Source organism: Glycine soja, chromosome 10, assembly GCF_004193775.1.
Source record: "Glycine soja cultivar W05 chromosome 10, ASM419377v2, whole genome shotgun sequence".
NCBI classification, from domain to species: domain Eukaryota; kingdom Viridiplantae; phylum Streptophyta; class Magnoliopsida; order Fabales; family Fabaceae; genus Glycine; species Glycine soja.
The window spans coordinates 9,521,355-9,546,982 of NC_041011.1; the positions used below are offsets into that span (position 1 = coordinate 9,521,355).

The following is a 25,628-nucleotide window of genomic DNA, read 5'->3' on the forward strand; positions in this document are numbered from 1 at the left end:
TTTGAAAAATACCAGAAGAATCCAGGTTCCAAATTCCATATCTCCTGTGGATAAGATGGTTATAGTGAACTATTGAAATTCATTTGGCTAACCTTCCCTGCTCACCATTTATTTCTTTAGTTACATATCAGCACATTACATATCAATGGCAGGAGGAGGAGATGAACATTGATACTGCATTTTTAATTGTTCTTGCAGTTCACTTTGTTCCTATACATCTCTATTTCATCATAGAGATAAATAATCTTTTGCTCAAGTCAAATATAGAGATACCAATCCATCCCTCCCCCCCATCAATCTTCAAAGAAAGAATGTTGAGACAGAAAATAAAAGTTATTTTTTATTTTGTAGACCAGGATACATAAATAAGCCAAAGTGATTCCAAGGCTCCTAGCCCCAATGACTGAAACCTTACTAGTGCAATTGATAAAATTATTGACTTGACAGTACTTGTTGGAAAAAAAAAATTCCCATTCTGAACGACACCATCTTCTCTTTATTTTCCTGAATCTCCCAGATATTATGAAATCTGGAGCTACCTTCTAAAATGCTTGCTTCATTGAAATTATCAACAGAGAAAATTTGAGTCATTGACAATATTTAGTTTCAATAGGCTAAGCGCATTGTTGAGATATGAAGAACAAAGGTTTTATCTAGTTCCATATAAATAACCATAGAGGACTAGATTTTGTGCAGGGATTGATTTTAGGTACTAGATTCAATGCTTCACCAAATTTTCCATGATATAATTGACTGAAAGATGTAAGGTAATAATCTCAATTGCTAATTCCTTTCCCCCCTTAACAAAAAGCAATTAGCCTCATTTAGGTACAATTTCATAGTGCGATCAATTTCATAGGTCCATTAATATATTGACCATGTTTGTTGTATGAGAGGTCTCTTTTCATTATAAGTATAGTTATCCTTAATTTTTTTTCAAACTGCATTTGATACTATGGCTATATATGTCATTCTTCTATGCACAATTTCTCTGCTGAACTTTAAATGCAAATTTTGACCATATGCCATGTGTTACATTGTATGTCTAGGTGACCATATGTAACATCCCATTTTTCATAAACTAATTTAAAAAGAATTATTATTTATAAATAAATAAAGTTTTAAAAAAATGATCATGTTTTTATAAAGAAATAAATAATGAAAAATAATGGTTTGAAGAAAAAAAAAAGATATTTGATTTATTCATTTGATAAGGAATAAAATAGAGTTTCTTTTTATAAAATATTAAAAATAAATAAATAGACTAATAATAAGTTGTGTGTACCCTAGGTATAAATAGCGATGTTAGGTCAGTTTTAGACTGACGATGTATTTTTTTTCCCTCATTTTCGTTTTCTCTCTTCTCCTCTCCAAAACCCTTTCTTTTTCTCGCAGCCCACAAAACCTATCTCAGAAAAATGATGATCTCACACTCATTCACCGTTGGATTGTCGCAAAATTTGAGTACCAAGTTCGCAACACAATTTCGAGCATTCTCACCGTTGGGAATTGCAAAATCATGTCTGAGCTTAGAGGAAAACCCTTCACATTGTAGCCTTTTATTTTCCCACAGAAACCCAAAACTATCTCGGTAAAACTACGATCCCGGTTTCGTTAACCGTTGGATTTTCATGAAATCTAGATATGTTGTTTGAAATTCAATTGTGCTTTCACCGTTGGGATTTGCGAGATAATATTCGTAGATGGAGAAAAAGGAATCGCATAAAGACAGTACAAGTGGAGGCTTCAATCTCTTATCCGTCTCTATGACGTTCGAGAATTCTATCGGAGCAGTCGGAGGAAAAACTGGAGGAATCTCAGGGAACCGCTAGAGATGCCACTATCATTGTCGGAAGACACGTGAGTCCGCTTTGAGGTAAGGGATGAGTTATTTACAATTAGGAATTAGTGAGAACATGTGTAGGGATCCTTAGAGATATCAATTGGAATGAGTTTTGGGGTGTTTTTGCAATTTTCATTTTATCCTTATAATTATTATAGTGAATTATATATGTTTGACAGACCAATTTTTATGAAATTGATATGCTATTGTGTTGAGCGTGAATCCTATAAATCGAGTACTTTTTCTAATTAATATGAATTGATGAAATAAAGTAAGGAGAAGTTTAGAGAGAGATATTGATTTTGTATTTTCTCTTTTTCTTGTTGTTTAGGATTTTATATATAATTTAAAAAATTAATATCATAATTGAAACTGACCAAAATGTTCATATAATTATTTAGAATTTGTGCATTGAAAGCTTACTTTGAAATTTGTGATTCAATATGTTGTATGCTAGTTTATAGATATAGAGGTAGTTATTTATATTAATAATTTATGTAAATAATATTGTAGAGTGTTATAGTATGATTCCAAAAATTATTAAGTGTTGGAGTTTGAGAATATTATGTTTAAATTTCATGAACATGTGTATGTTGTACCTTATGAATATTATTGGGAATGTTATGAGATGGTTGATGTGACATTATGAGATGTGAAATTGTGAATGAGTTTTGGTTGTGAATAAGTGTGTGATTAACTTTTGATGCGACATTATTTGTGTTTTAAGCTGTGAATTGTACAATAACCCGACCAGTGTTATCTTGAGAAAAGTGTAAATGCGTAGTGTTAAAGAGAAAGTGTAGGTTTCCTATTTAGGAACCAGTGTTAAAGAGAAAGTGTAGGTTCCTATTTAGGAACCAGTGTTAAAGAGAAAGTGTAGGTTCCTATTTAGGAACCAGTGTTAAATTGTAGCGTAATATGTTGTACGTGCTTAAGACACGAGTGTGAGGTCGTGGGTATTGTATAATTCACTAGCAGTGTCTGCGTGCTAAAATGATTTTAGGGGTTGGACCTGAATCAAGAGGGAGAGGCCCTGACGAACTCTTCGGAGTGTAGGCCTTGGGGGTCACCGGGTTTGAGTGCTCCTTTAAGCCTATGCTGATCCCATATGGTTGGAGCATTCTCGCAAAACATCGTGACCCTGACTGGTCTCCCTATGATCTTACTTAGTGAGAGTGACCTGGCAAACCCATTGTGTGGTGTATCTTGTTATGTACTCCTAAGCGCCCTAAGGTGGTTTTTCACTGACATGGTACCACATTGCATGTAGGCTTGAGTCTTAGCATAATTGTCTCATGCGCTTGCTAATTGTTTATTATGAAATTGAGGTGTTATTATGTCTTGATCAGAACGTGTGATTCTTGTGTAATGTGATTAATGATTGAAAAGTGTGATTGATGGATGAAAAGTGAACTTTGAATGACAAAGTGGTGGAATTACGTGAATTACGTGTAAGTAAGTTTTATTTGGTTTATATGATATGTATATCTAGTTGTCTTGTTCTCTATTAGTTAGGAATGTGATAACTCACTCCCAGTTTGTTGTTTGTGTTTGGATCCTGTGATGATCTTGAACTTTGTGTTCGGAGGAGCAGATGACTAGGTGAACTACTTTAAGAAATATTGTGCTTAAGGACGTCGGGACACAACGCTCTGATAAGATGTGACATTGGGATATAAGTTTTTATGTTAATTTTATGACGTTAGTTTATTTTATTTCACCTCACTGATTTAACAAAATATTTTTGTAAATTTTGACGGCCTTATTTTGAGCCGAATATGTTTTTAATGAGTTTTATTTGGTAATTGAAGTGAATGTGAACCTTTTACCCATGTGATTTTGTTTACCAATATATTTTATTTATTGATATATATATCGGGGTAGAGGGTGTCACACCATACATCATTAAAGGAAATGTGAATCCTTGAAGTTTCTTCTTTGAGGACCACATTGTTGTAACATGGAAAGGGGTTTGGCAATAACCCTTTGATAAGTGCAATCATTCCTTTATACCACCCCCTAATCATTGTGTCTGGAATTTGGGGGTAAAATCACAATAAACTGATGTTAACATGGGAATTCTCAGAGAATATATTTTTGTAGTCCTTCAATTTCAAAAATAATCTTTTTTTCTCTTGATCTCCATAAAAATAAATAAGCATCACAATTACCCTAAAATTATTATGAGATTTTTTTCATAAAGAGTGACTAAATAATATTTTTTTAAAATTGAGGGGCAAAAAATAAATTATTTCTTTTTACAGCAAATAAATTTAAATTAGAAAACCAAAAATAAAAATGACTCAAATTAAATTTTAGTAACATGTCATAAAAAAATTGATTGGAACTAATTATGAATAGTTGGTGTTCTTAGACCAAGATACATAAACAAGCCAAAGTGATTCCAAGGCTCCTAGCCCCAATGAGTGAAACCTTACTTCAGAAAAATCAATTTTAGAGTTTGCGTGTATCTCTCCATTGCTTAAGTAGGTCCTCAAACTTCTATCATTGGGTTTTAGTTTGGCATCTTCACAATCCTCTTCCTCTCTGCAAATGTTATTTGACAACAAGAAACCTCATCATAAAAAAACAATTGAATATGATAGATTTATTTTAAGTTATGGGTAGGTATAGGTTTAAGGTGAATTGTGTCTATAATTATAGATATATTTATAAAAATATTGATTTAATAGATAGAATACATGTATTAAGCTTTACCAATTCTTTAAAGTTGCCTAAATAAATTCTTTAAAGTCTGATTAATTATTTTGTTCAACATTAGATTTTTTTGGCTTTATAAATAAATAAAAGAATGGCTTGTTACAAACTTTTTCATCCACTACAAAACGCTGCAGAGATGTGATATTTATAGAAAAAATAATTATTTTATATAAATGAATTTCTTAGCCTAATTATAAATATATGTATATTATTCACCGAAAAAAATATGTATTAAGTTTCTATTTTGTTTTCTATTTTAGAATAAAAATTTATTTAAATTGATACTATTTTTGAATAAAATAATTTTTTATTCAATTTAAATATGCATAAAAAAATACTAACAACCTTAAATTAGAACATATAATGAATTACAGATTGTTAATTTAATATATATGTTTTATACTAATGGGTTTTCACCCTTCTTCTTCACCCCCAACCCTCCACTACTTGTATTTTTCATTAAAAATAATCTTCAAATATATAAAATTATTATAGGTGACAATTTTTCTAATAGCTGTATGCTGACAATTTAAACTTGAAATTAATCTTTAGTTAAATTAAATAATTTGTGTTAATTGATTCATGTGTATGGTTTCATTATTATAATGTCCTTGTTCCAACAAAGGCTATGACAAAGCATTTTAAAAAGCCCGGGTTTACTCAAATCCAAAGCATGACCAAAATAGTTGCCAACTAGGGACTAAATGTAGGAACTGATAGTTTTCTTTATTATGGTTTTTGTTTTAAAATTTATTGATAGTCTAGTTCTTTCTAGTCCAGTCCATTTATTATTGCTACAGAACTAGAAATCCTGAGAAATTATTATGATTCACTTACATACCCAAAAAACAAATCAGTACTGTACTCACATATATCAATGGCATAACAAATTGCTCCAGATCATGTATATTAATTTAAAACAAACTTTTATGGGATTAAGTGGAGAGATAAGTTGGAAACTTAGTGCAATAGTCAAAAGAGTGATAGAAAGTAAACCGAAATTAGTAATTGCTATTGCCAGGTCATTTTGAGGTCCTTCCATTCTGACTTTTGTTTATGTTTAGAAGAAATTCGTTGGTTAAACTATTTCTTTGTGCCTTATAGTTCCTATTTTAAATTTTAGTCATTGCACAAGAAAATTGTGAGTTGTAGTAGCCATATGAGAAAACATTAAGTGCTAGCCTCTACACATGCATAAGAATTATTAGTTTATACTGTGATGAGAAATCGCATCCTGTCATCCATGTCATACAGTACCATACTAATAAGTTCTAGAAAACTCATAGTTATACTCAGTTGTTATGACTTGAACCTAAAAATCAATTTTCTGTTGTAATCACAGGTTCTTGAATTGAATAATTAAGTATATTTGGGACGTCGTGTTCGATTTTTTATTGCTAAAGGAAAGGGTCAATATACCTCCAATACAAGGTAATGTACATATTTAATGAAACTTTGCAATTGCTTTGCCTCTGGTGACTGTTTATCAATCAATTATTAACTATATCAATTTTTTTTATATATGCTAATTATTAAATATAATGGATTTTATAAATAATGATAATAAAAATAGTGTCATCTTTTTTTGTTCATTCAGCATAATCAATATAGGCAACAAAACTAGCAGAATCTACAGCTTCCAAGAGAAGCATTTGAACATGGGAAAGTGCTCCAAAACTAAAACATGTTGAGACCAAGACGCTTCACGTTCAACTAAAACATCAACATTTTTTACCTTTTGTGAGGGTATGCTAGAAGTTAAGCAGCCAATCTTCATTCTTGAAAGTCCCTATATATTATAGGTGCATACGAATTACTACCTGTTTTAGGCCTTCCTTGGTAGCAGAGACCAACTTCTTTCCCTTAAATTCCTTAAGTTGACCAACAGCGTACTCATCAATAGCATCAACCATGTAGAGAACCTCGTACCCCTTCTTCCTAAGCTTTTCAAGGAAGGGGGAATTCTCGACAGCTTTCTTGCTTTCACCAGTAATGTAGTAGATGTCATTTTGTCCTTCCTTCATCCTCGTAACATAGTCCTTGAGGCTGGTCATCTCATCACCACTCTTACTCAAGTCATACTTGAGCAATTTAGCTAGCTTTGTCTTGTTCTGAGAATCCTCATGAATACCAAATTTCAAGTTCTTAGAGAAGCCTTCATAAAACTTGTTATAGTCTTCCTCAAAATGTATGTTGATATCCTTAATAAAATGACATGAATTTGTTTCCTTAAAATAAATTTCTATAGCACCATGTAACTAATATGAAAGTCACAAGAGGTAAAGAATAGTAAAGAGAAGGTTAAAAAGTGGTTGTTGAAATTGAGGTTTTTCATTTACTTCTCTAATGGCCAAAGTTGGGATGTAAAAGTTTCGATTTTTCACTTTCGATCCAACCTCCTGTTTGCAGCATAATTGTTGAACATAATGATAAGAACGCCAAACCAAAAGAATCAGTGCGTGTGTGTGTTGGAGAAAAAATTGAAACAAACTTATCCCACACCAAACCAAAGGTGTTGTCCATTTGATCACATAGTCCTGCGCCTCTATATTCCCTTCCTTTTTATTGTTGTGATCTTCTCTTTCATGCACTCTCACTGATGGGTATGAACATTTCTATATCTGTCAAATAATAAGGGATAATATTATCTAATGCATAGCGACAACATCAAGGCTTTCCTCCATATCAGTACCCATATATACCTTTATAAGTTTGCGACCAGTTCTGCCTCTGGTTTTAGATTCATTTTATGATGGTTTGAAACTTTTCTGATCTTGAGGCCTTGCCACTAACACATTTTTAAAACATTGCATTTGCCCTTGGCACTTTATACATCAATTTTTTTCCTGATGCTTTTCCTCTTCATGCTACATATATGTCTTAACTTGAGAGCCAAGACACAAAGTAGAACAAAAATAAAACTTTGAATGGAAGGGAGCAAAGGTGGTCAATTGATGCAATGATCTATGATCTTTTGCTGATTGACAAGCATATATTATATGATTCCCCATTAATTAACCTTCTTACTGTATTTTTGACATCTAATTTTATTGATATTTGATGGGGACTAAACAAGAGGTTTGGTGAAATAGTGAGAATGGACACTTGAATGAATATCATCAATTTGAGGGATGGTTGATTTTGCTATAAGATAATAATGAAAACACAACAAAATTTACTTGTAAATTAAATTTTTTTGATGCTGTCAGACATTCAATTTCTTCAAATGCTTGTGTACTTTAACATAAAGAGAAAATTGTAATGAAAGGAAACTTTACCTAGAGTGGATTGTTTTCAAGATAAGAGGATTAGGATGGAAACCCGAGTTCTGATCATTAAAAAATCAAAGATTGATTAGGTGCCAAATGTATGTCTAATAAGATCAAAAAGTAGTATATAATTCTGTGTTTAAGGGAATACTTCCAAAAATAAACCTATTTGACATGAAACATGCATGCATGGATGCCACCTTAACTCTCAATCCAATAAACACTTGTTTGCATTAACGGCTAACCTAATTTATTCCAACTACCACACACTAAGTCTTCTTTCTCGAAAAACTTTAAATAAATGATTGAGAAAACAAAAGGGAGCAACTTGTGTGCATATTTGGCAACTAAGATGCTAAAAGTACTATTTATTTTTTCAGGGTGAAAATTTCTGAGATATTTTAATTACCATTTGTTCTTCAAATGGATTAAAGGTTAAAAGATCTTAAAAGTCTTTTCTAATACGTACCATAGATGCTTTGCCTAACTAATTGACTTCCCTAACTACTAAAAGTTGACCAATCAAGTATCTGAACTTTATCAGAATCCTGATGGGTATGTGGCCACACATCATATATACAACTCAAAGAATAAGAGAGGAGTGATCCATATAAAACATTGAAATGATAAAAGATACAATGAAAGTAGGTGAGTGCTCTTTATAAAGCTTTTCTACAATAAGTGAGGAGCTTATCTCTTAAGAACTGGTTAGATACAAGTCAGAAGTGTTTTTGATAGTTTTTCTACTTGAAATATAAAGCTTTTTCAGCAGAAAAATTCTCAAAAAGACTTCTAATTAACCTTGTATCCAAACAGCTATTCTCTAACCATCTAATTTTACTCTTAACACTCTTCTTCTACACCTCCATTTAGGAGGTGAGTCATCATACCTTCGGTGGAACCTCTCTCTTATGACCTGAATACAATAGTGTTTGTTGATTTCCTCTCATCCTTTGATTCCAAGGGTGAAGGATTGGGAAGAATCTCTTTTGAGTGAGGATGGGTTGTAACTTTATTGCTCTAATGTTATCGGTCTAGTTTGAATGAATATATTTTATGTATGGATTATTTTGGTTATTGTTGCGACATTGGAACCGCGGATTCTTGGTGACTTTGATGGGCAAAGGCTTAGGAGTGGTTGAGGTTGAGAATTGCATGCCACTAGTAATAAAATTGTTTAACTTCTTGGCAAGTGGAAACACTTCCAATACTAGATATATATGTGCATGTTATCTCTTTTTCTCCTGCGAGTCCATCATTTGTAGATCATGTATATGCTGTACTTGAGGACCATGGGAATGTTATTCTTGAAGTTGATTTAAAAGGTATAGGATTCCAAATTATTATGTATCAGCTAGTACTGATATTGGCCATAAAACAGACCAATTTGTACGCCAGACTTGGACCATTTTCTGCAAATAATTATCAAATATTATATTGATAAAGTTAAAAAGTTATTTATGACAAAATTCATAAAGAAAATGGTTTATCACATTTTCTTCTCAATGTTCATTAACGCGTCGTCTTTTTTCTTTAGTTCACCCTTTAGCTGGAAAACTTGTTTTCTCACATTTTCTTTCTCAGCCTCATCCCCAAGAAGATAACTTTTCAAGTCATTATATTGAGTTCTAAGTGCTTCTAACTCTGACTGCAACACTCTACCCGCCAACTCTTTTTCATACTCTAGATTCTTCATCCTATTTAGCTCATCAAGTGACCTTTCTGCTTCCTTCTTCAATAAAGCAATTTGACTCACCAGCTCATTGCTTTCCACTGTTCTACTCTATAACTGAGCCTCAGATTCCTCAAGTGATTTATTCATAAGCTCCAACTCATTTCTTAACATTTCTTTTTGTTCTACTTGGTCAGATAGGCATGATATCTCCACTTTAAGCTTTATTAGTTTGTAGACCAAGTCATGATATCCAAGCCATTGTCTCCTACTCGGTCACACCTAGATTAATTAATTATACTTTATTTATTGATGCTTTTTAAATAACTATATAGTTAATTTTTAGTTACAATATTGATTTCTTAATTATTTTAGGTGTATTGATTTCTGAACGTTATGTGTTTGATAGAAGTTGTAAAAAAGTTTTTTAAAAATTGGGGCCGGGGATAATTAAATTGATAAAAGAATTACTTATATTTTGTTTGTTGTGTTTGTATTTCCATAATAAACAGTGTAATGTTATTTAAAATAATTTTATAAAAAATTATTAATAATCGTGTTTTAAAATTGATTTAAAAATAACATTTGAAACAATGATATTTAAAAAAAAAAACAATATTCCTTTTGAATATGCTCATTTAGCTTATACCAAACAAAAGGCAATCTTCCAAAGGATGGGACACAGATTCAATGAACTTCATTTATTTTAATTGTTATAAATAAATTCTTTTAAATTTCAAAGAACCAGACCTATAAGTAATCAGCATAAAAATAAATAATGTACATGCTTGTATAGTGGGTCCTGGGGACTTTTATTTTTATTTTTTTTCTTATCTGTGGGGGACTTATATATATACTTGATGGGGTACAACTCATCATGTTGATAAAATTAAAAATATCATGATTTTTTGTGTTTTGCCTCCCTTATTTTTATAAGAAAAAATATATTCTAGGTTCCTATGATTTTACGTTGATAAAAATATATTCTAGGTTCTTATTAATGAAAAACTATGATCAAGTGTTGAAAATGTGAGAAATTGAATGTGATTTGTATGGAGTAAACTCTAATTTTTTTCGTTAAAATTGTAAGCATTTTTTAACTTAAAAAAATTAGTATTTTATTCCCTACTTTGCAAAATATGATTTAGTTTAGTCTATTTTAGTGTAAAATGACAATAAAAATATACTTGCTTTGTAAAAAATAAAAAAGAATGCATGTGTCAATGTGTCAATGACATAATGACAGACAACAGAGAAAGTTACGGTACTTTTATTAGTCAGCAGCACATAAGAAAGAGCAAACTGGTCATCGGAAACAGGACATGTCAAAATTTTAACTCTTAATATGTAAGGAATGCTTGCTTTGTGATTGTGTGATACCATAACACATTCTAGTCTAAATCTCTGGACATAATCTTCTAATAATAGTAATGATAGTAATATAATTATAATACATTAGTGACCTAAATAGCTAGTTTAAGGTAGATGGGACTCGGGAAAGGCAAAAATGTATAATAGCATAAACAAGGGACCAAAATTACCAGTGTCAAAATTCGCAATAATAGTATCTTCACCATATCTGGCCTTCCTAAACAGTGAATCAGAGGGAATTACCCTATCATTCCCTTCCAGGTCCATGAATTTCCACGAATGAGTAGTGTGTAGTTTTCTTCCTTTTTGTTTTAGTGAATTTTTAACACAAAAAATGAGACACCTGTGCAAAAAGTGAAAAGGAAATCAAACAAACTCACCTAGTGACTCTAATAAAAATTCATAACTTCTTTTCTTAACTTTGATGTTGACCTTGAGCAAAAACTTCTCATTTGAGAGCCTCCTCAACAGTTCTCATTGAGCCTGAGCAAAAATTCACCAACAATGACATTGGATGCGGTGTCCAGTGCTTTAGGATTGTTCTTACTGATAGTTTCTAATCCAAGAAAATCCCAAGAATGTGTTGTGTGAAGTTTATTCATTTTGCTCTCAAATACGGACAATACTGATTCATATTCTGAAACACAATTCAAAACGTCATTCAGAGCCTGATCAAGAAAGTGGTGAATGAATTCCATATAGAATATGCTTATCACTATGAAACTTGAAAATATACGGCTCCAAATTATTGGAGGCTTGGAGCCACCCCATTTAAATCGAGAAGCCTTTCTCAAAATATTGAATTAGTCTTCCATCTATTATTCAAAATGTTTCCTTGGCCAATATAGTGGGAAAGATAAAGACAGAAGGGTATAACACTGGAATAAATACCTGCAAGTTGACTAGCTTGCTCTGGTGTAATCATGGCTGAGAAACCTTGGAAGCTTTTACTATAATGGTGGAGTGCTGCTGCTTTTGCTTCACTGAGGCTAAAAAGTGCAAAGAATTTACAGAGGAAGACTATGTTAGACTACGCTATTCCATTCTGAATAAATCAAGCTTAAAATAACATCATTAGTTATAATGAATTCCATGAGTTTTATCTTAAATTGAGTGACATGCCTTCTAGTAACTGAAGCTAGTATCTCATGGTTTGCTCTGATTACAGATTCTGAATTAGGGTGTGAATGATCTCCCATGTAAACTATATAATGCTACATTAATGCAAATCCCAAAGTTAGTTTTGTTCTATATAAGTAAGTAGTTAGGAGCTGCTAGTAATGTAGCTCATAGGCTGTAGATGCATGCAACTCACATTGATAGCATGCATTAAGTTCAAGTGAATATGCTCCTTACCTTTGGTGTGGATCCATTCACCAAAGTATACCCAATGAACAGAAGGCTGAAAGAGCTCAAAATTTTGGCAAACCTCATGATAAGTTGAAGGGGTCCAAAATAGATGCTAGATGTGGAAATGTTGATTCATTTTTTGGTTGGTGATTCACCTATTTTATAGCATACACGGACCAACTTATATGTCATGTCACACATATAAAAATAATCATTGCCGGCTTTATATGTTTCTGGTTATAACTTAGTGTACATTTGGGATTCTTCAAAAACTTAAATGACATTCACAAGAGGAGATAAGATGAATATATATTTAACGAACTAACATCATTTGGACGAATTATAAACAACAATTATTGGATTGATACTTGTATCATTCACGGCTACCTTATTTGGAACTAATACAAATTTTTCAATATTTTAGACTGCAAAGGATGATGGGTGGTTCCCTTGTCTGAACTTTGAGAGTATGTTATTGGCAACCACAAATTGCATATGCTTATAGACCATAAGCTACAGTGCAATTAAGATTCTTAAAAAAAAAATAAAAAGATAGAAAATATAAGCTATATTTCATTACTAGGTGCTTTGCCAAAAATGTTCCATCCTTAGATTCTTTTGGCATGTTTTGTATCAACAAAGGTTAGTTTTGTTAAAAATATCACTTGGGGGGATTCGAACTCATGACTCTCCCTCCTCCCTTCTCCCCTCTCCAACCACTGGGCCATATCAAACTTTAAAGTTCTAGTATTGTATGCTCATACAGAGACGAATGGTTGAATCCTTCTAATTAATGTGGTTTTTCTTTTTTACACTAGTTCTTTTTCATACTTCATAATTTTCCCTAATTAATCCCTCTGCAAAATATGTAAACAAACCTATTTTGTTTTTTAATATATCTATTTGGCAGATCACCTCCTCACATTTGGAACTGATTGTAACTAGACAGCTTACATGCCATTCACTTCTTCAAATTATCAACTGGCCGTCCCTACGATTCAAGCAATTAGAGGTGGCCAAATTTTTTTTGTTTCCATTGATAATTTCAGACCGTGTCATCATTAGCAATGCCTTCGGTTCTCTTACAAGTCACATCTAATAAAGATGACCTTTCCAAGCATTTTTCGCATATATAAACCACGTTTAGGACAATTTATATGCTTTTCTAGGACTAACTTGAATTGCAAAGTAATATCACATTTGGTTGAACAACCTGCTCAAAACTTGATTTTACAGTTAAACGAATATCTTAATTGGCATCTTTAGGGATGAAATTAGTTTGTCTCTTGCGGCTGGGTGAAGCATAGCAGCTGAAATTGTCAACCCTCACCCCAGCTTGGAATCTGAAAAAACTCAAACCTATAACTATCATAAAATTTGTGACATCTACATTCAAAAAGCCGACCAACATGAGTAACTGGAATCACATATTCACATAAAATTTATTTTTCTGATCATTTCATCAGTCTGTTTTTATACACAAATTATGATTAGTAAAAATATGCATTTCACTTGATCCAATAGCTCTGTAGATTACAAATCATAACATGTTTAAACTAGTGAAGATGGTTGAAGAAAAATTCTGTCAGAATTATCCTTCCTCTCCGAACTCCTTTGTGAATCCCATGTTTAAACTAGGAGGTGGCAGGATCTGTACAGCAAACAAGAACATAAAAACTCTTATTCTCTAATTCTCATTTAGAAAAAGAAGTTATGCAGTCCTACTATCATCAAAATCTGCAGCATCTTGAATACCTTAGAAGCAAGTCCTTTCGCAGCAAGATCCTACATTGTAGTTTGTACTGCACTCTGTTGCTTTGGTCCACATGGGATCCACATATCATCAGGATTCCTAAAGAAAAACATGGCATCTTGGGTTTTGCGAACAGGTTCAAATAAAACATCCTTCACCTGTAGAATAGGTCCAATTACCTTTAACACTAATCCAAATAAAATGATCATTATTCTAACCAGGTATTAAATATAGAAGTCAAACTTACACAGACAGATATATCTAAACCTGAAAACCCCTCTGTCTTGCGAGCCAAATGTTCAAAATCACTTTCAGCCAAGTTATGGGGAGTATCTCCTAGGTGCACCTGTTCAATTTATCAACCAAGAAAAAGACATTGTAAGGCCATTTGCTAGGTTCACAATACACAATAAGACCAATGAACATCATCATGTATATTGCCCATGCCTTGAACATGTGTTGGCGAGTCTTTAAATCAGGTAGGGGTATGTATATACGCTTATCGAAATGCCGTTCCCATTGACTCAATAAAAATAAAAAAAGTAAATAGAACTATTGTCTTCTTACCTGGTCTAGAGCATAAGGTGTATTTGTAGTTGCTAGAACAAGAACTTTCTGATCATTGTGTCCTACACCCTACAATGTAAAGTGGACAAACTACATTATGATTAGGAACAAACACGAAAAAGAAAATTGACACCAAAGCTGTTGGAAACCTTGGATCTTCTGAATTAGGAAAATAAGGATGCATGATAATAGTAAATAGTAATTATTGGGGGAGGGATTGAACAGTTTGTTTTTTGAAAAAAATTACAAGCTACTATGTTCAGCTTAAAGAAAGAAGCTAAATACAGCCGGATTTAAGTCGTTAGTAAAAAAGTTGAGTGCAACTTTCTGTATGACTAAAAACCATCAAACAAGTTACTTTCCAGATTTTTTTACCAGCAAAAAATAGTATAATAATACTATAGCCAAGTATAATAGTCAGGTGATGATGGATGCCCCCCCAAAAAAAATAACTGCAAAATGTTCACACCATTAAAATATTGAATAATTTATGTCAAGAACCACACTTTCTATTTTTTAACAAGATAATTATCTAGGATTTTAAAAACTCTGAAAACCAAAAAATACAAAAAAAGAAGCAAGAATGGAATATAATAGATGTGGATATACAAGGCAATATGCACAATGGTGGAAAACTAAAACAAATTTGCAGCATAAGTCAAGGATAAGAACTGCTTGAATTATAATGTTTAGGTAGTAGGCAAAGGGAGAAAGAGATAATAAAGACAATAATATTCTCAGATTGATATTGTGTGTAAGAAATGATAGATACAATAGTCCTAGGCCTAGCTATAAAAGTATGCACCTCTGTATATGGTTCAGCACTTGTATTATCATAAAATTTGTTTGTCAATTGAGTTAGCAATGTATGATTTTATTTAAATTTTCATCAACTGCTGATAAACGATGTATAATTTGTTGTGCTTCACAGTTGTCTACACATTGTTGTGGTTTTCGTGGCTACAATTTACGAGTTTTGTATTGGACAATTCAGACTTTGTTGGTTAACCCACGAGAAAATTGATAGTATTTGAAGCTTCCATTACCGCAGCCATCTATCTAGGTATGTAAGTTAATAGGAATTTTATTTGGATTGTAAGTTTGTTGTTCCATAAATTACTATTATTGTTCATAACAATATGTGCATTGTGAGTGAACCCTAGTTTCCCGTTTGAGATTCCATACCATGATTAATACGGATAGTTTGGATTAGTTGTGGTATGGATTCTTGAATTGTCCGTTCGGACAGTTTGGGAACTCTCTTTTTTTACTTCATTCATAGTTATAGGTTAAGTATGTTGTGGTATATTTGATTTGATTTTGGTTTATTGCGTATTGCTTTGTTCTCCGAGTGCATACTTGATTGTGGTCAATTTAGGTGACCGCTTTCATTTTGTGTATTTGGAGACCAATGCGGAATGCTGCCAAAATTTCATCAAATTTAGCATAACATACTTAACTTGTACATATGAATGAAGCAAAAAAAGTTTGTTCCTGAATGGGATAGGACCCGACCTTCATATAAAAAAAGTGAGACTTTCATGCATATGCCATAATAGACGCCCTCTTGTAGAACAAGAAACATGAATAGAAGTTAGATTCAAGCACCACGCATAAGCGATGAGTATGAAAAGGGGGTTGAAGATTTCTTGAAGTTTGCACAACAACATGCACCAGCTGTGGGTGGAAAGTATTTCTGCCCGTGCGTAAAATGTGTGAATGGAAGGCGTCAGGCATTAGTTGTCATTAGATCACATCTGATTTGTGATGGCTTCATTCGGAGTTATACAAATTGGATATGGCACGGTGAATTGCCAGAGGTCTCATTACCTGCCGACAATGAGGCGGTACCGTTAGAAACCGGAGATCGAATGGAAGACATGATACGTGATCTTGCGCAAGAGGGATTTTTGGAAGCTCATGCACCCTATTATGAAGATTTGGAAACAGATTCCAAGTTATCGTTGTACTTCGGGTGCACAACTTTCACTCGGTTATCTGCAGTGCTAGCTTTGGTCAACTTGAAGGCTAGATTTGGGTGGAGTGACAAAAGTCTGACTGAGTTGCTTGTCTTATTGAAGAATATGCTTCCCAATGATAACAAGTTACCAAATAGTCACTACGAGGCTAAGAAGATATTATGTCCTGTGGGTCTGGAGTACAAGATGATTCATGCTTGCCATAATGATTGCGTGTTGTACAGAAAAGAGTTTGCCGAATTGCGGAATTGCCCAACATGTGGGGTATCACGATACAAACAAAATGACGGGGAATACACTGATGATGTAGCCACATCCAACCCTCGTCCAACAAAGGTTTGTTGGTACCTTCCAATTATACCAAGGTTTAAGCGATTGTTTGCTACTGCACACGATGCTTCTAACCTTAAATGGCATGCAATTGACAGAATAAATGATGGGTTTCTCCGACATCCAGCTGATTCTCCACAGTGGAAGACAATTGATAACTTGTATCCTGAATTTGGAGCGGAACCAAGAAACCTTCGACTTGGTCTTGCTTCGGATGGCATGAATCCATTTGGTAACTTGTCCATTAATCACAGTTCATGGCCTGTTTTGCTAATGATTTACAACCTTCCTCCTTCGTTATGCATGAAGCGCAAATACATTATGTTGTCTATGATGATATCGGGTCCAAGACAGCCAGGAAACGATATTGATGTGTACCTTACTCCTTTGATTGGAGACATGCGCAAGTTGTGGGTAGACGGGGTTGATGTGTATGATGCAAATCAGGGTAAGACTTTCAGGTTGCATGCGATGATATTTTGCACCATCAATGACTTTCCAGCTTATGGGAATTTGAGTGGATATAGTGTGAAAGGTCACCAGGCTTGTCCAATTTGTGAGCAAAACACAAGTTTCATCCAACTTAAACATGGGAAGAAGACAGTTTATACACGACATCGTAGGTTTTTAAAACATTATCACCCTTATCGACGATTGAAGAAAGCATTTAATGGTAGCCAAGAGACTGAAGAACCCCCAGAACCGTTAGCTCCCCATGAAGTGTATGATCGGGTGAAAGACATCGTAACTGTTTTTGGTAAGACACAACAGAAGGATCATGCTAACAAGAATATTTGGAAGAAAAGGTCAGTGTTCTTTGATCTTCCTTATTGGACCAATCTACATGTTTGGCATTGTCTCGACGTTATGCATGTGGAGAAGAATGTTTGTGATAGTTTACTTGGCACCCTTCTTAACATCAAAGGCAAGACAAAGGATGGTCTAAAATGTCGACATGATTTGGTCAATATGGGTATACGAGAACAGTTACATCCGCAATCACAAGGTCAGCGAACTTATTTGCCCCCAGCATGTTACACAATGTCAACAAAGGAGAAAAAATAATTTTGTCATTGTCTTAAAAATGTGAAAGTCCCACAAGGATACTCTTCCAATATCAAGAGCCTTGTGTCAGTTAATGATTTGAAGTTGGTTGGCTTGAAATCTCATGATTGTCACGTGTTAATGCAACAATTGTTGTCAGTGGTTGTGCGTGGTATTTTGCCTAAAAAGGTAAGGGTTGCGATCAACCGCTTGTGCTTTTTCTTTAATGCAATCTGTCGTAAGGTCATTGACCCAAAACAATTGGATGATTTGGAGAACGAGGCAGCCATTATCCTATGTCAATTAGAAATGTACTTTCCTCCATCGTTTTTTGACATCATGGTTCACTTAATTGTTCATCTTGTACGTGAGATTCGGTTGTGTGGGCCCGTGTTTTTACGATGGATGTATCCAGTTGAACGTTACATGAAGGTGTTGAAAGGATATACAAAAAATCTATATCGACCAGAGGCTAGCATTGTTGAACGATACGTTGTTGAGGAAGCTATTGAGTTTTGTTCACAATATATAGAAATGGCTACACCAGTGGGACTTCCTCAAAGTCGTCATGGCTCCACCATGGAAGGTAGGGGCACACGGGGGTTCAATGTTGTAACCATGGATCGCCAACAGTTGGCACAAGCTCATCTATATGTATTACACAACACAGCTGAGGTAATCCCTTACATAGATGCTCACAAACAACATCTGTGTCGTATTCACCCAAAAATGAACATGATGAGGTTGTTGCAAGAGCACAATAGAACTTTCATATCATGGTTTAGACAAACAATCTTCGCCGATGACAGTGCTTCAGACACATTAAGATTGCTAGTTGTGGGTCTAAATATGAATGTTCCAACTTGGAAGGGATATGATATCAATCAATATTCTTTCTACACAAAGTCCCAGGATGATAAAAGTAGTGTGCAGAATAGCGGGGTCAGTGTTGATGGTCAATCAGAGCACTTTTGTAGTGCTGCTGACAATAATCCCATTGAAGCTTGCATGCCTTACTATGGAGTCATTGAAGAGATTTGGGAGGTTGATTACGGTGAATTTAGAGTACCTCTTTTCAAATGTAAGTGGGTCAATGGAAACACAGGTGTGCGTAAAGACAAAATGGGATTCACTTTAGTAGACCTTAAAAAAGTTGGTTACAAGGACGACCCATTCATAATGGCAGCGCAAGCTCGACAAGTGTTTTATGTAGAAGATCCATGCGACTCTAGATGGGCAGTGGTTTTGCAAGGGAGAACAATTTGTATCGGTCACCATGTTGATGGATCAACACTTGATGTCACTGACATGCTATCTTTCTCCAAAGATATGCCTTCAAGTACTGTTGAACAAGAAGAGGATGATGTATATGCAAATCGTACTGATCATGACGAGGGTTTATGGGAGAACATTCGTACGTAACTATGTAAGCACAACCATATAAGTATTACTTAACATTTCTAACATTTTTCATGCATAAATTGCTAAGTTGTTTTGAAAATCATGCACCCTATTACATCATTGAATTTGACATATTTATTACACTTTTTTTTTTCCACAGGGCCATGGAAACACCACCACCGTCCCCGCCACAATCAGAAAACCCTCCTGAGGTTACTTCGAAAAGGACAAGACAATCCACGAGGCTCAGAAGTTTGACGTTTAGATGCTTAGATGGCCCATGGCCAGTTGTGAACGTGAATCCGGCTACAGGTAGAGGGTCAGGGCCTCATAAAGAGATATTTCACAGTTATTTAGGGGTTGTCGCAAGGGAAAAAGTTCCTATTGTACACACGAATTGGAATGTTGTCCCCGACAATCTAAAGAGCTTAATATGGAAAGATATTTTGGTAAGTAATTCTAAATACACTTGTATTCATGATTTTGTTGTTAAGTTACTTTTAAAGGATTCATTTACATACTGTTACATAACTCCTTTTGTTGTGCAGCGCAAATTTGATATCCCTGAAGGTAAAAATGCAAAAAAAAAAAAAAAGGTGATGTCAACAGTTGCAGCAAGATGGAGGAAATTTAAGTCTTGGTTGACTTCAAAATTTGTCTTTGCTGACAATGAAGGTCAACAAATATCTGATCCTACAGCCAAGTATGGCCTTGATCCAGAAACATAGGCGGAATTTGCAAAAAGCCGCAAAACCCCTAATTGGCAGGTTTGTTTAAGTATTTCTGTATCTACAATAATCGATTCAATTTTTGCTTTCATTGTTTTGTAACATATATATGACTAGTACCAGCTTGTCTTTTTAAGGGTATACGAAAGAAGGCCCAGGAAATTCAAAAATTTAATGACTGCCCACACCTACTGTCTCGTGGGGGGTATGAACTACTTGACAAGAAACTTATGGAGGAGAAGAGCAAGTGTGGACATGAGGAACATTCGTGTACTGAAAGCCCAACACTCAACGTCGACCCACCATCCCCAGTTGCAAGACACATGAAGTGGAAGATCACCAGCACAAAGCGGCATGGCCAAATGACGTATGAAGTGGCACAAGAAATTGCAGACAAAATTGTGAGTTCATATATTTTTTGGTTACTGTCATTGCCAAATAATGGTTAGCTAACCTAGTCAAATTTATTTTATTCAAATTCAACAATTGTATATCCATGCTGGATTCATTACAGGAACAAGCAACATAGGGGAGTTTTGTTCCACATGGGCGACAGGACATACTCAACACGACCCTTGGCCGACCTGAGCATCCAGGCCGTGTTCGCGTCGCAAGGACAGGTGTCACAATAAGCCAATACTTTGGCCAAGCCTCACATGCTTCTAGCACATCGTCACCATCGATCAACCAACAACAATTGGCTGATATCATCGGTGGAATTAAGGATGACATAAGAAAGCAGCTACAAGATGAGATAAGAAAGGAGGTACAGGATGAGATAAGAAAGGAGGTACAACAAGAACACAAGCAGCAACAAGAGGCTTGGATGAGGGCAGTTGAAGAAAAACAGTGGCAAATTTTGGAGATGATGAAGCAAGAGTTAAAAAAATCACTGAAAGTAGAGCTATCTCATATTGCATCACATCAGTCAGCCCCCATTGAGGCGTTAGAAATACAAGCTCTACTTGCGCGTGTTAGCACAAAGGGTAGCTACCCCCATTGATGACGATCTGATGGGCTTGTTCATAGTTGTTGGGCAAAATACTGTGCTTGCGGGCTTGGGAAAAGTGTTTGAGAATTCATCCACCATACATAATGTTCGTTATGAAAATGATGTTGTTAAGGTTCAGGTTGTCAGAACATATATGCCTCACGCTGAGGTCCCTATTCCTACATCAGAGGTTCATTATCTTGAGCAGGCCGTTGGCACATTCGTCGCATGGCCGACACATCTTGTTAGGGAAGTAACTAATGAGGTTAGTTTTTTTCTCTTATGAATCTGTTCTATTTGTTGACATGCTTCTTCATCATGTACACTAACTTCAATTATCATAGGTGGTCGTAGGACTCGATAAGCCTCCATCAAAGTCTGTTGGAGAGCCGAACAGGTTAACATCTGTGGCCACAAATGACCCACTAGGAGAATTGGTTAAGAAGTCATATGTGGTTTACACAAAGCCAATGGATTTGGCATGGGACGGGGCGAAATTCGGGTTACCTAATGCCACAAATGGTTTTTTCATCACACATGCAGATGTGACTGAAATCATTTTAGGTGACAAATGTTTAAACATATCTGTACTGCAGCTGTGGATGATGTAAGTAAATCATATTATTTGACTGGTTGTCATATCTTATTGTCCACTCCATATTTGTCTAAGAATATTGTTGATTGTGTTTAAAACAGGTTTATGAATGATTGGAGTACAAGCATTAGTTTTTCTCCAGTGTACGGTTTCCTTGAGCCCCAGTCTATACGCTGCACAAAGGACACGCGTGAAGAATGATGTTCACATTAAGTTTGCAGTGAACAAGTACTTCGCAACCTTATTCAATTTAGCATTGGTCATTACTTGTAGTTTACTAGTCAAAACATTACATGTTAACTTCGGCTTTTGTTATTGTCAAACTTAGTGCAATGAAGAAAATATGCAGTAATCTCCAAGGCAAGGACAATGCACCTCCACCTCCACCTCAATGGATTGAGGCTAAGGTATGTTGTAATCCCTATTTTTTTGAAAATTTGAAATAAGTCTGATGTTTCAATTGGAATGATCCAGCATTTATTGAGCGCTTATATTGCATGTAGAGCCATGTACAACAAGGAGCATATGAGTGTGGATATTATGTGATGCATTGGATGTGGTGCATCGTTAGTGGCGGTTTGAAAAATGAACTCCACAACGTATGTCCTCTATTAGACTAACAAATGAATTTGTGTAGTATGAAATCATACTTAAATGGTTGATGTACTAACTAAATTTTATTTTCTTCCCCTTGGTAGTATTTTTCTGATGGAACAGCATTAGACACTGACACCATGACGACACTACGCAAGAAATGGGCAGCCTATTTTCTAGAAGTTGGAAAATGGATGTAAATTAGACAAATTTAGATGACATAGGAACATTTATCACCTTTGTAACGTAAAATTTTCATTGCACAAGACACATCATTATGTATGGTCATGACTTTTAATTCGGCATCGTTACATGATTATGTGACTTGTTTACGTTATTAGTGTGCACTGCTTTTGGGTTGCATTTTGTATTGGTCCCAATATAGGATCAGTTTTTTTGTTGTGCAACTCTAATTGTATGCAGGTCAGCGTTTGAAATGTTCCTGCTTGGGTCGTTCAATCCGCCGCAACCTTTTCATACATTGGTCCAAGAAATCATCGGAAAAGCTCCTCAGGTGCTGCAATAATCACCTCTCTCCTTTTTTTTAAATTCAAATTTTATAAGTTTATAATTACAAATAAAAATGCTATGTTATTTTGATATTGTTGATGTATGGTATGCCAAGATGGTAGCCTACTATTGATTATAGATTTTATTTGAATTTGATATTGTTGTTCAATGATTTTCAAAAAAGAAAAAAAGCAAACAGAGGATGGTGAAACTGGTTTGAATTTAAGGTGTTTGATAAATAGAGCGCATCTTTTTTGTTTAACAGTGCTAAATTTTCACACTCAAGATTGAATGGAATACATCGATTCAAAATGTTATCCGGTACTCTAGTCTCAGAATGAAAATGTCCTTTGATGAATGATTTGTTGTACCTTTGTTTTGCATTAAATTCATATTCTTTCTCTAGAGACATTGAAAGGGCTCTTGGATTCTTTTTTTATTTTTTATGTGGTTATTCTTTTGCTAGCAGAACCAGGGGTGTAAGAAGAAGTTGAAGTGATGGAACCCCAGGATGAAGAAGAGATCCATAACTGTTTGATCAAGCTGGTTGCTTTATTGTTCCTTACATTGGGTTATCTTTCTAGTTACTTTCTTTAATGCAACATCAATGCAAGTGAAGGAATTGACTCTATTGTTGATATTTCATTACAGAGAAGTAATCCGGAAAGGCGAAGGGATAAGGTCTACATTGGTTGTGGAGCTGGGTTTGGTGGTGACAAGCCCTTGGCTGCTCTTAAGTTGCTTCAAAGAGTTCAAGAACTAAATTATCTGGTTCTTGAATGCTTGGCCGAGCGAACTCTTGCTGATCGTTATCAAATCATGATGTCTGGTGGTGATGGTTATGATTCTCAGAGTAGGTGTTCCCTGCTCTTGCATTGTTCTAATCTTATTCTTAAGTTTAATTTTTGTAAAAATTTTCTGCAGTTTCTAACTGGATGCATATGCTGCTGCCTCTGGCTTTGGAAAGAGGAACTTGCATAATTACCAATATGGGTGCAAGTAAGAATTTCTAATGCTGCATTATAAACCTGGCAGCAAGTAAAAAAATGCAAATGTGAAAATAGGGATGACTGGGCAAAGAAGTTTCGTCATTGGTGGGATGAATTTAAGTCTACCCTGCAACACTACTAGTTTGGTACAAAACTACTTTGGGCTGATATTAGGATAAGCTCCAGATTATTGTTGAAACTTGTCGGTGGAAAAAGTCTTTCTAGAAGGGAGAGGCAGCAACTCACAAGGACAACAGCTGATATTTTCAGCCTAGTTCCATTTGTTGTATTTATCATAATTCCATTCATGGAGTTATTGTTGCCAGTATTCCTTAAATTATTTCCCAACATGTTGCCTTCCACTTTCCAGGACAAGATGAAAGAACAGGTGATTTTATTGTACTCATCAAACAATACATGCTTGACTACTGGTGTGCTTTATTATCACTCAATTTTGGGAAGGCTTAACTTGTAGGAGGCATTGAAAAGAAGGTTAAATGCAAGAATAGAATATGCCAAGTTTCTTCAAGATACTATAAAAGAAATGGCAAAGGAGATTCAGAACTCACAAAGTGGAGAAATGAAGAAGACAGCAAAAGATCTTGATGAATTTATGAACAAGGTCAGCTGTACTTTTCAAGATATAGTTGTTTTATGTTTTAGACACCCCCTTATATGTGCAATACTTGTATCATTATTTTGTATTTATTATGTTATTAAAATAGGTCAGAACAGGTGCTCGAGTTTCTAACGATGAAATCTTAGGATTTGCCAAATTATTTAATGATGAGCTCACCCTGGATAACATTAGCAGGTTGGTGCTTCTACCATTGCTTATGTTCAACAAGTTGTGCTCTCCAGTTATTAATCTTATATTTTGGGGTTCTGCTACTGTATTAATATGCCTATTTGGTTATGAAAATGGAAAACAGGCCTCTCTTGGTAAATATGTGTAAATATATGGGCATCAACCCATATGGAACTGATGCATATTTGCGTTACATGCTCCGCAAAAGATTACAGGAGTAAGATTCATTTATTCATTTTCCCTTTCTGTTAACTCTGGTTCTTCTCTGGTAATTTTCATTTTATGCTTTATGGTGAAAATTTTCTTTGTATGGTGGTTTAGATAAGGATTTTTGCAATTTCTTAGATTTCTTAAATATTTGTTTCACCAATATCTGGATGTCTGCCTCCTCGTTCACTTCTTGGTTAGTCATAGTGCATGTGTCAATTGAAGAATACATGAGGTTCTTACCTTATCTTATTTTGAGAGGGGGCTAAAAGTAGAACATTATTTCATGATGTTGTACTTTTCTATCATTGAATAGAATTTGGTTAGAGCTGAATCGACAGCTCTGATGGAAGTTCAAATGTTATTGTTGTAGGAGAAAGTTATCTTCTTTGCATGGCTTGTTATGCTAATGTTAAGGGAATAACTCTTGTCGGCATTCAAAGAACTTAGATGGTTATTATGGTCCTTTAGTGTCTTTGACTTTTTTAGAGTATGCATTAGTATATGTTTGGTTTAGAGTTTGATAGAATTGATTTTGTGTGAACTAGTCTTCTGTGCACGACACTCTTAGCCTAATATTAGTACTTGTTTGGTTTAGAGTTTGATAAAATTGACTTTGAATTGTTGAATGTGATTGAGAATTTGAGATATGTATCTAAGTAAATCTGAACCACATATTTACATTGGAACATGTGTGTTTTCATAGAAAAGTGCCAGAATTGATTTTCTAATTTTAAAACAGACATTGCCTTAATATATAAATATAATTGATGTGAGCCAAACAATTTATGTTAGTGCATCCCCTTTATGATCTCTCTCTTTTACATGTTCAATTCTGATTTCGCAGAAACTCTAAATTCTCTGCAAGCAAATCTTTGACCCATCCGCCCCAGTTATAATATCCAA

The 25,628-nt window shown here is 34.6% G+C and overlaps 5 protein-coding genes across 5 annotated transcripts; 3 read left to right on the forward strand and 2 right to left on the reverse strand.

Annotated features, from left to right (window-relative positions):
- Nucleotides 1–6,360: 6,360 nt before the first annotated feature.
- Nucleotides 6,361–11,143, reverse strand: LOC114371336 (heat shock protein 82-like). Its single transcript, XM_028328802.1, has 2 exons — nt 11,047–11,143; nt 6,361–6,806 (listed from the first exon to the last, which is right to left on the reverse strand). Exons 1-2 carry the CDS (start codon nt 11,141–11,143, stop codon nt 6,361–6,363), a joined length of 543 nt encoding a protein of 180 aa, XP_028184603.1.
- A 2,752-nt stretch (nt 11,144–13,895) lies between these two features.
- On the reverse strand, nt 13,896–14,494 carry LOC114369479 (protein SUPPRESSOR OF K(+) TRANSPORT GROWTH DEFECT 1-like). The gene is made up of 3 exons (XM_028326711.1): nt 14,427–14,494; nt 14,227–14,325; nt 13,896–14,137 (listed from the first exon to the last, which is right to left on the reverse strand). The coding sequence occupies exons 1-3, from the start codon at nt 14,433–14,435 to the stop codon at nt 14,012–14,014; spliced, it is 234 nt and encodes a 77-aa protein (XP_028182512.1). The 5' UTR covers nt 14,436–14,494; the 3' UTR covers nt 13,896–14,011.
- Nucleotides 14,495–16,417: 1,923 nt separating this feature from the next.
- LOC114371338 lies at nt 16,418–20,028 on the forward strand. Its single transcript, XM_028328803.1, has 5 exons — nt 16,418–17,612; nt 18,060–19,317; nt 19,461–19,749; nt 19,849–19,870; nt 19,976–20,028. Exons 1-5 carry the CDS (start codon nt 16,418–16,420, stop codon nt 20,026–20,028), a joined length of 2,817 nt encoding a protein of 938 aa, XP_028184604.1.
- A 3,081-nt stretch (nt 20,029–23,109) lies between these two features.
- On the forward strand, nt 23,110–23,756 carry LOC114372689. Its single transcript, XM_028330378.1, has 3 exons — nt 23,110–23,264; nt 23,370–23,571; nt 23,643–23,756. Exons 1-3 carry the CDS (start codon nt 23,217–23,219, stop codon nt 23,729–23,731), a joined length of 339 nt encoding a protein of 112 aa, XP_028186179.1. The 5' UTR covers nt 23,110–23,216; the 3' UTR covers nt 23,732–23,756.
- Nucleotides 23,757–24,017: 261 nt separating this feature from the next.
- LOC114369978 (mitochondrial proton/calcium exchanger protein-like) lies at nt 24,018–24,877 on the forward strand. The gene is made up of 4 exons (XM_028327258.1): nt 24,018–24,095; nt 24,183–24,329; nt 24,433–24,521; nt 24,640–24,877. The coding sequence occupies exons 1-4, from the start codon at nt 24,057–24,059 to the stop codon at nt 24,734–24,736; spliced, it is 372 nt and encodes a 123-aa protein (XP_028183059.1). The 5' UTR covers nt 24,018–24,056; the 3' UTR covers nt 24,737–24,877.
- Nucleotides 24,878–25,628: the final 751 nt, after the last annotated feature.

Bases quoted from the DNA above. Each gene is read 5' to 3' on its own strand.
- LOC114371336 (XM_028328802.1), bottom strand. From the start codon at position 11,143: ATGGACCTGGAAGGGAATGATAGGGTAATTCCCTCTGATTCACTGTTT. The intron at 6,807-11,046 runs GTAATTTTGGTC...ATGGTGCTATAG, and splicing joins TATTGCGAATTTTGACACTG to AAATTTATTTTAAGGAAACA.
- LOC114369479 (XM_028326711.1), bottom strand. The intron at 14,138-14,226 runs GTAAGTTTGACT...CCTATTCTACAG, and splicing joins GTTTAGATATATCTGTCTGT to GTGAAGGATGTTTTATTTGA.
- LOC114371338 (XM_028328803.1), top strand. From the start codon at position 16,418: ATGGAAGACATGATACGTGATCTTGCGCAAGAGGGATTTTTGGAAGCT. The intron at 17,613-18,059 runs GTAAGACACAAC...AATTGTTGTCAG, and splicing joins AGACATCGTAACTGTTTTTG to TGGTTGTGCGTGGTATTTTG. The intron at 19,750-19,848 runs GTAAGTAATTCT...TTTGTTGTGCAG, and splicing joins TAATATGGAAAGATATTTTG to CGCAAATTTGATATCCCTGA.
- LOC114372689 (XM_028330378.1), top strand. From the start codon at position 23,217: ATGGAACCCCAGGATGAAGAAGAGATCCATAACTGTTTGATCAAGCTG. The intron at 23,265-23,369 runs GTTGCTTTATTG...ATTTCATTACAG, and splicing joins ATAACTGTTTGATCAAGCTG to AGAAGTAATCCGGAAAGGCG. The intron at 23,572-23,642 runs GTAGGTGTTCCC...AATTTTCTGCAG, and splicing joins TGATGGTTATGATTCTCAGA to TTTCTAACTGGATGCATATG.
- LOC114369978 (XM_028327258.1), top strand. From the start codon at position 24,057: ATGTTGCCTTCCACTTTCCAGGACAAGATGAAAGAACAG. The intron at 24,096-24,182 runs GTGATTTTATTG...CTTAACTTGTAG, and splicing joins AGGACAAGATGAAAGAACAG to GAGGCATTGAAAAGAAGGTT. The intron at 24,330-24,432 runs GTCAGCTGTACT...TTATTAAAATAG, and splicing joins TTGATGAATTTATGAACAAG to GTCAGAACAGGTGCTCGAGT.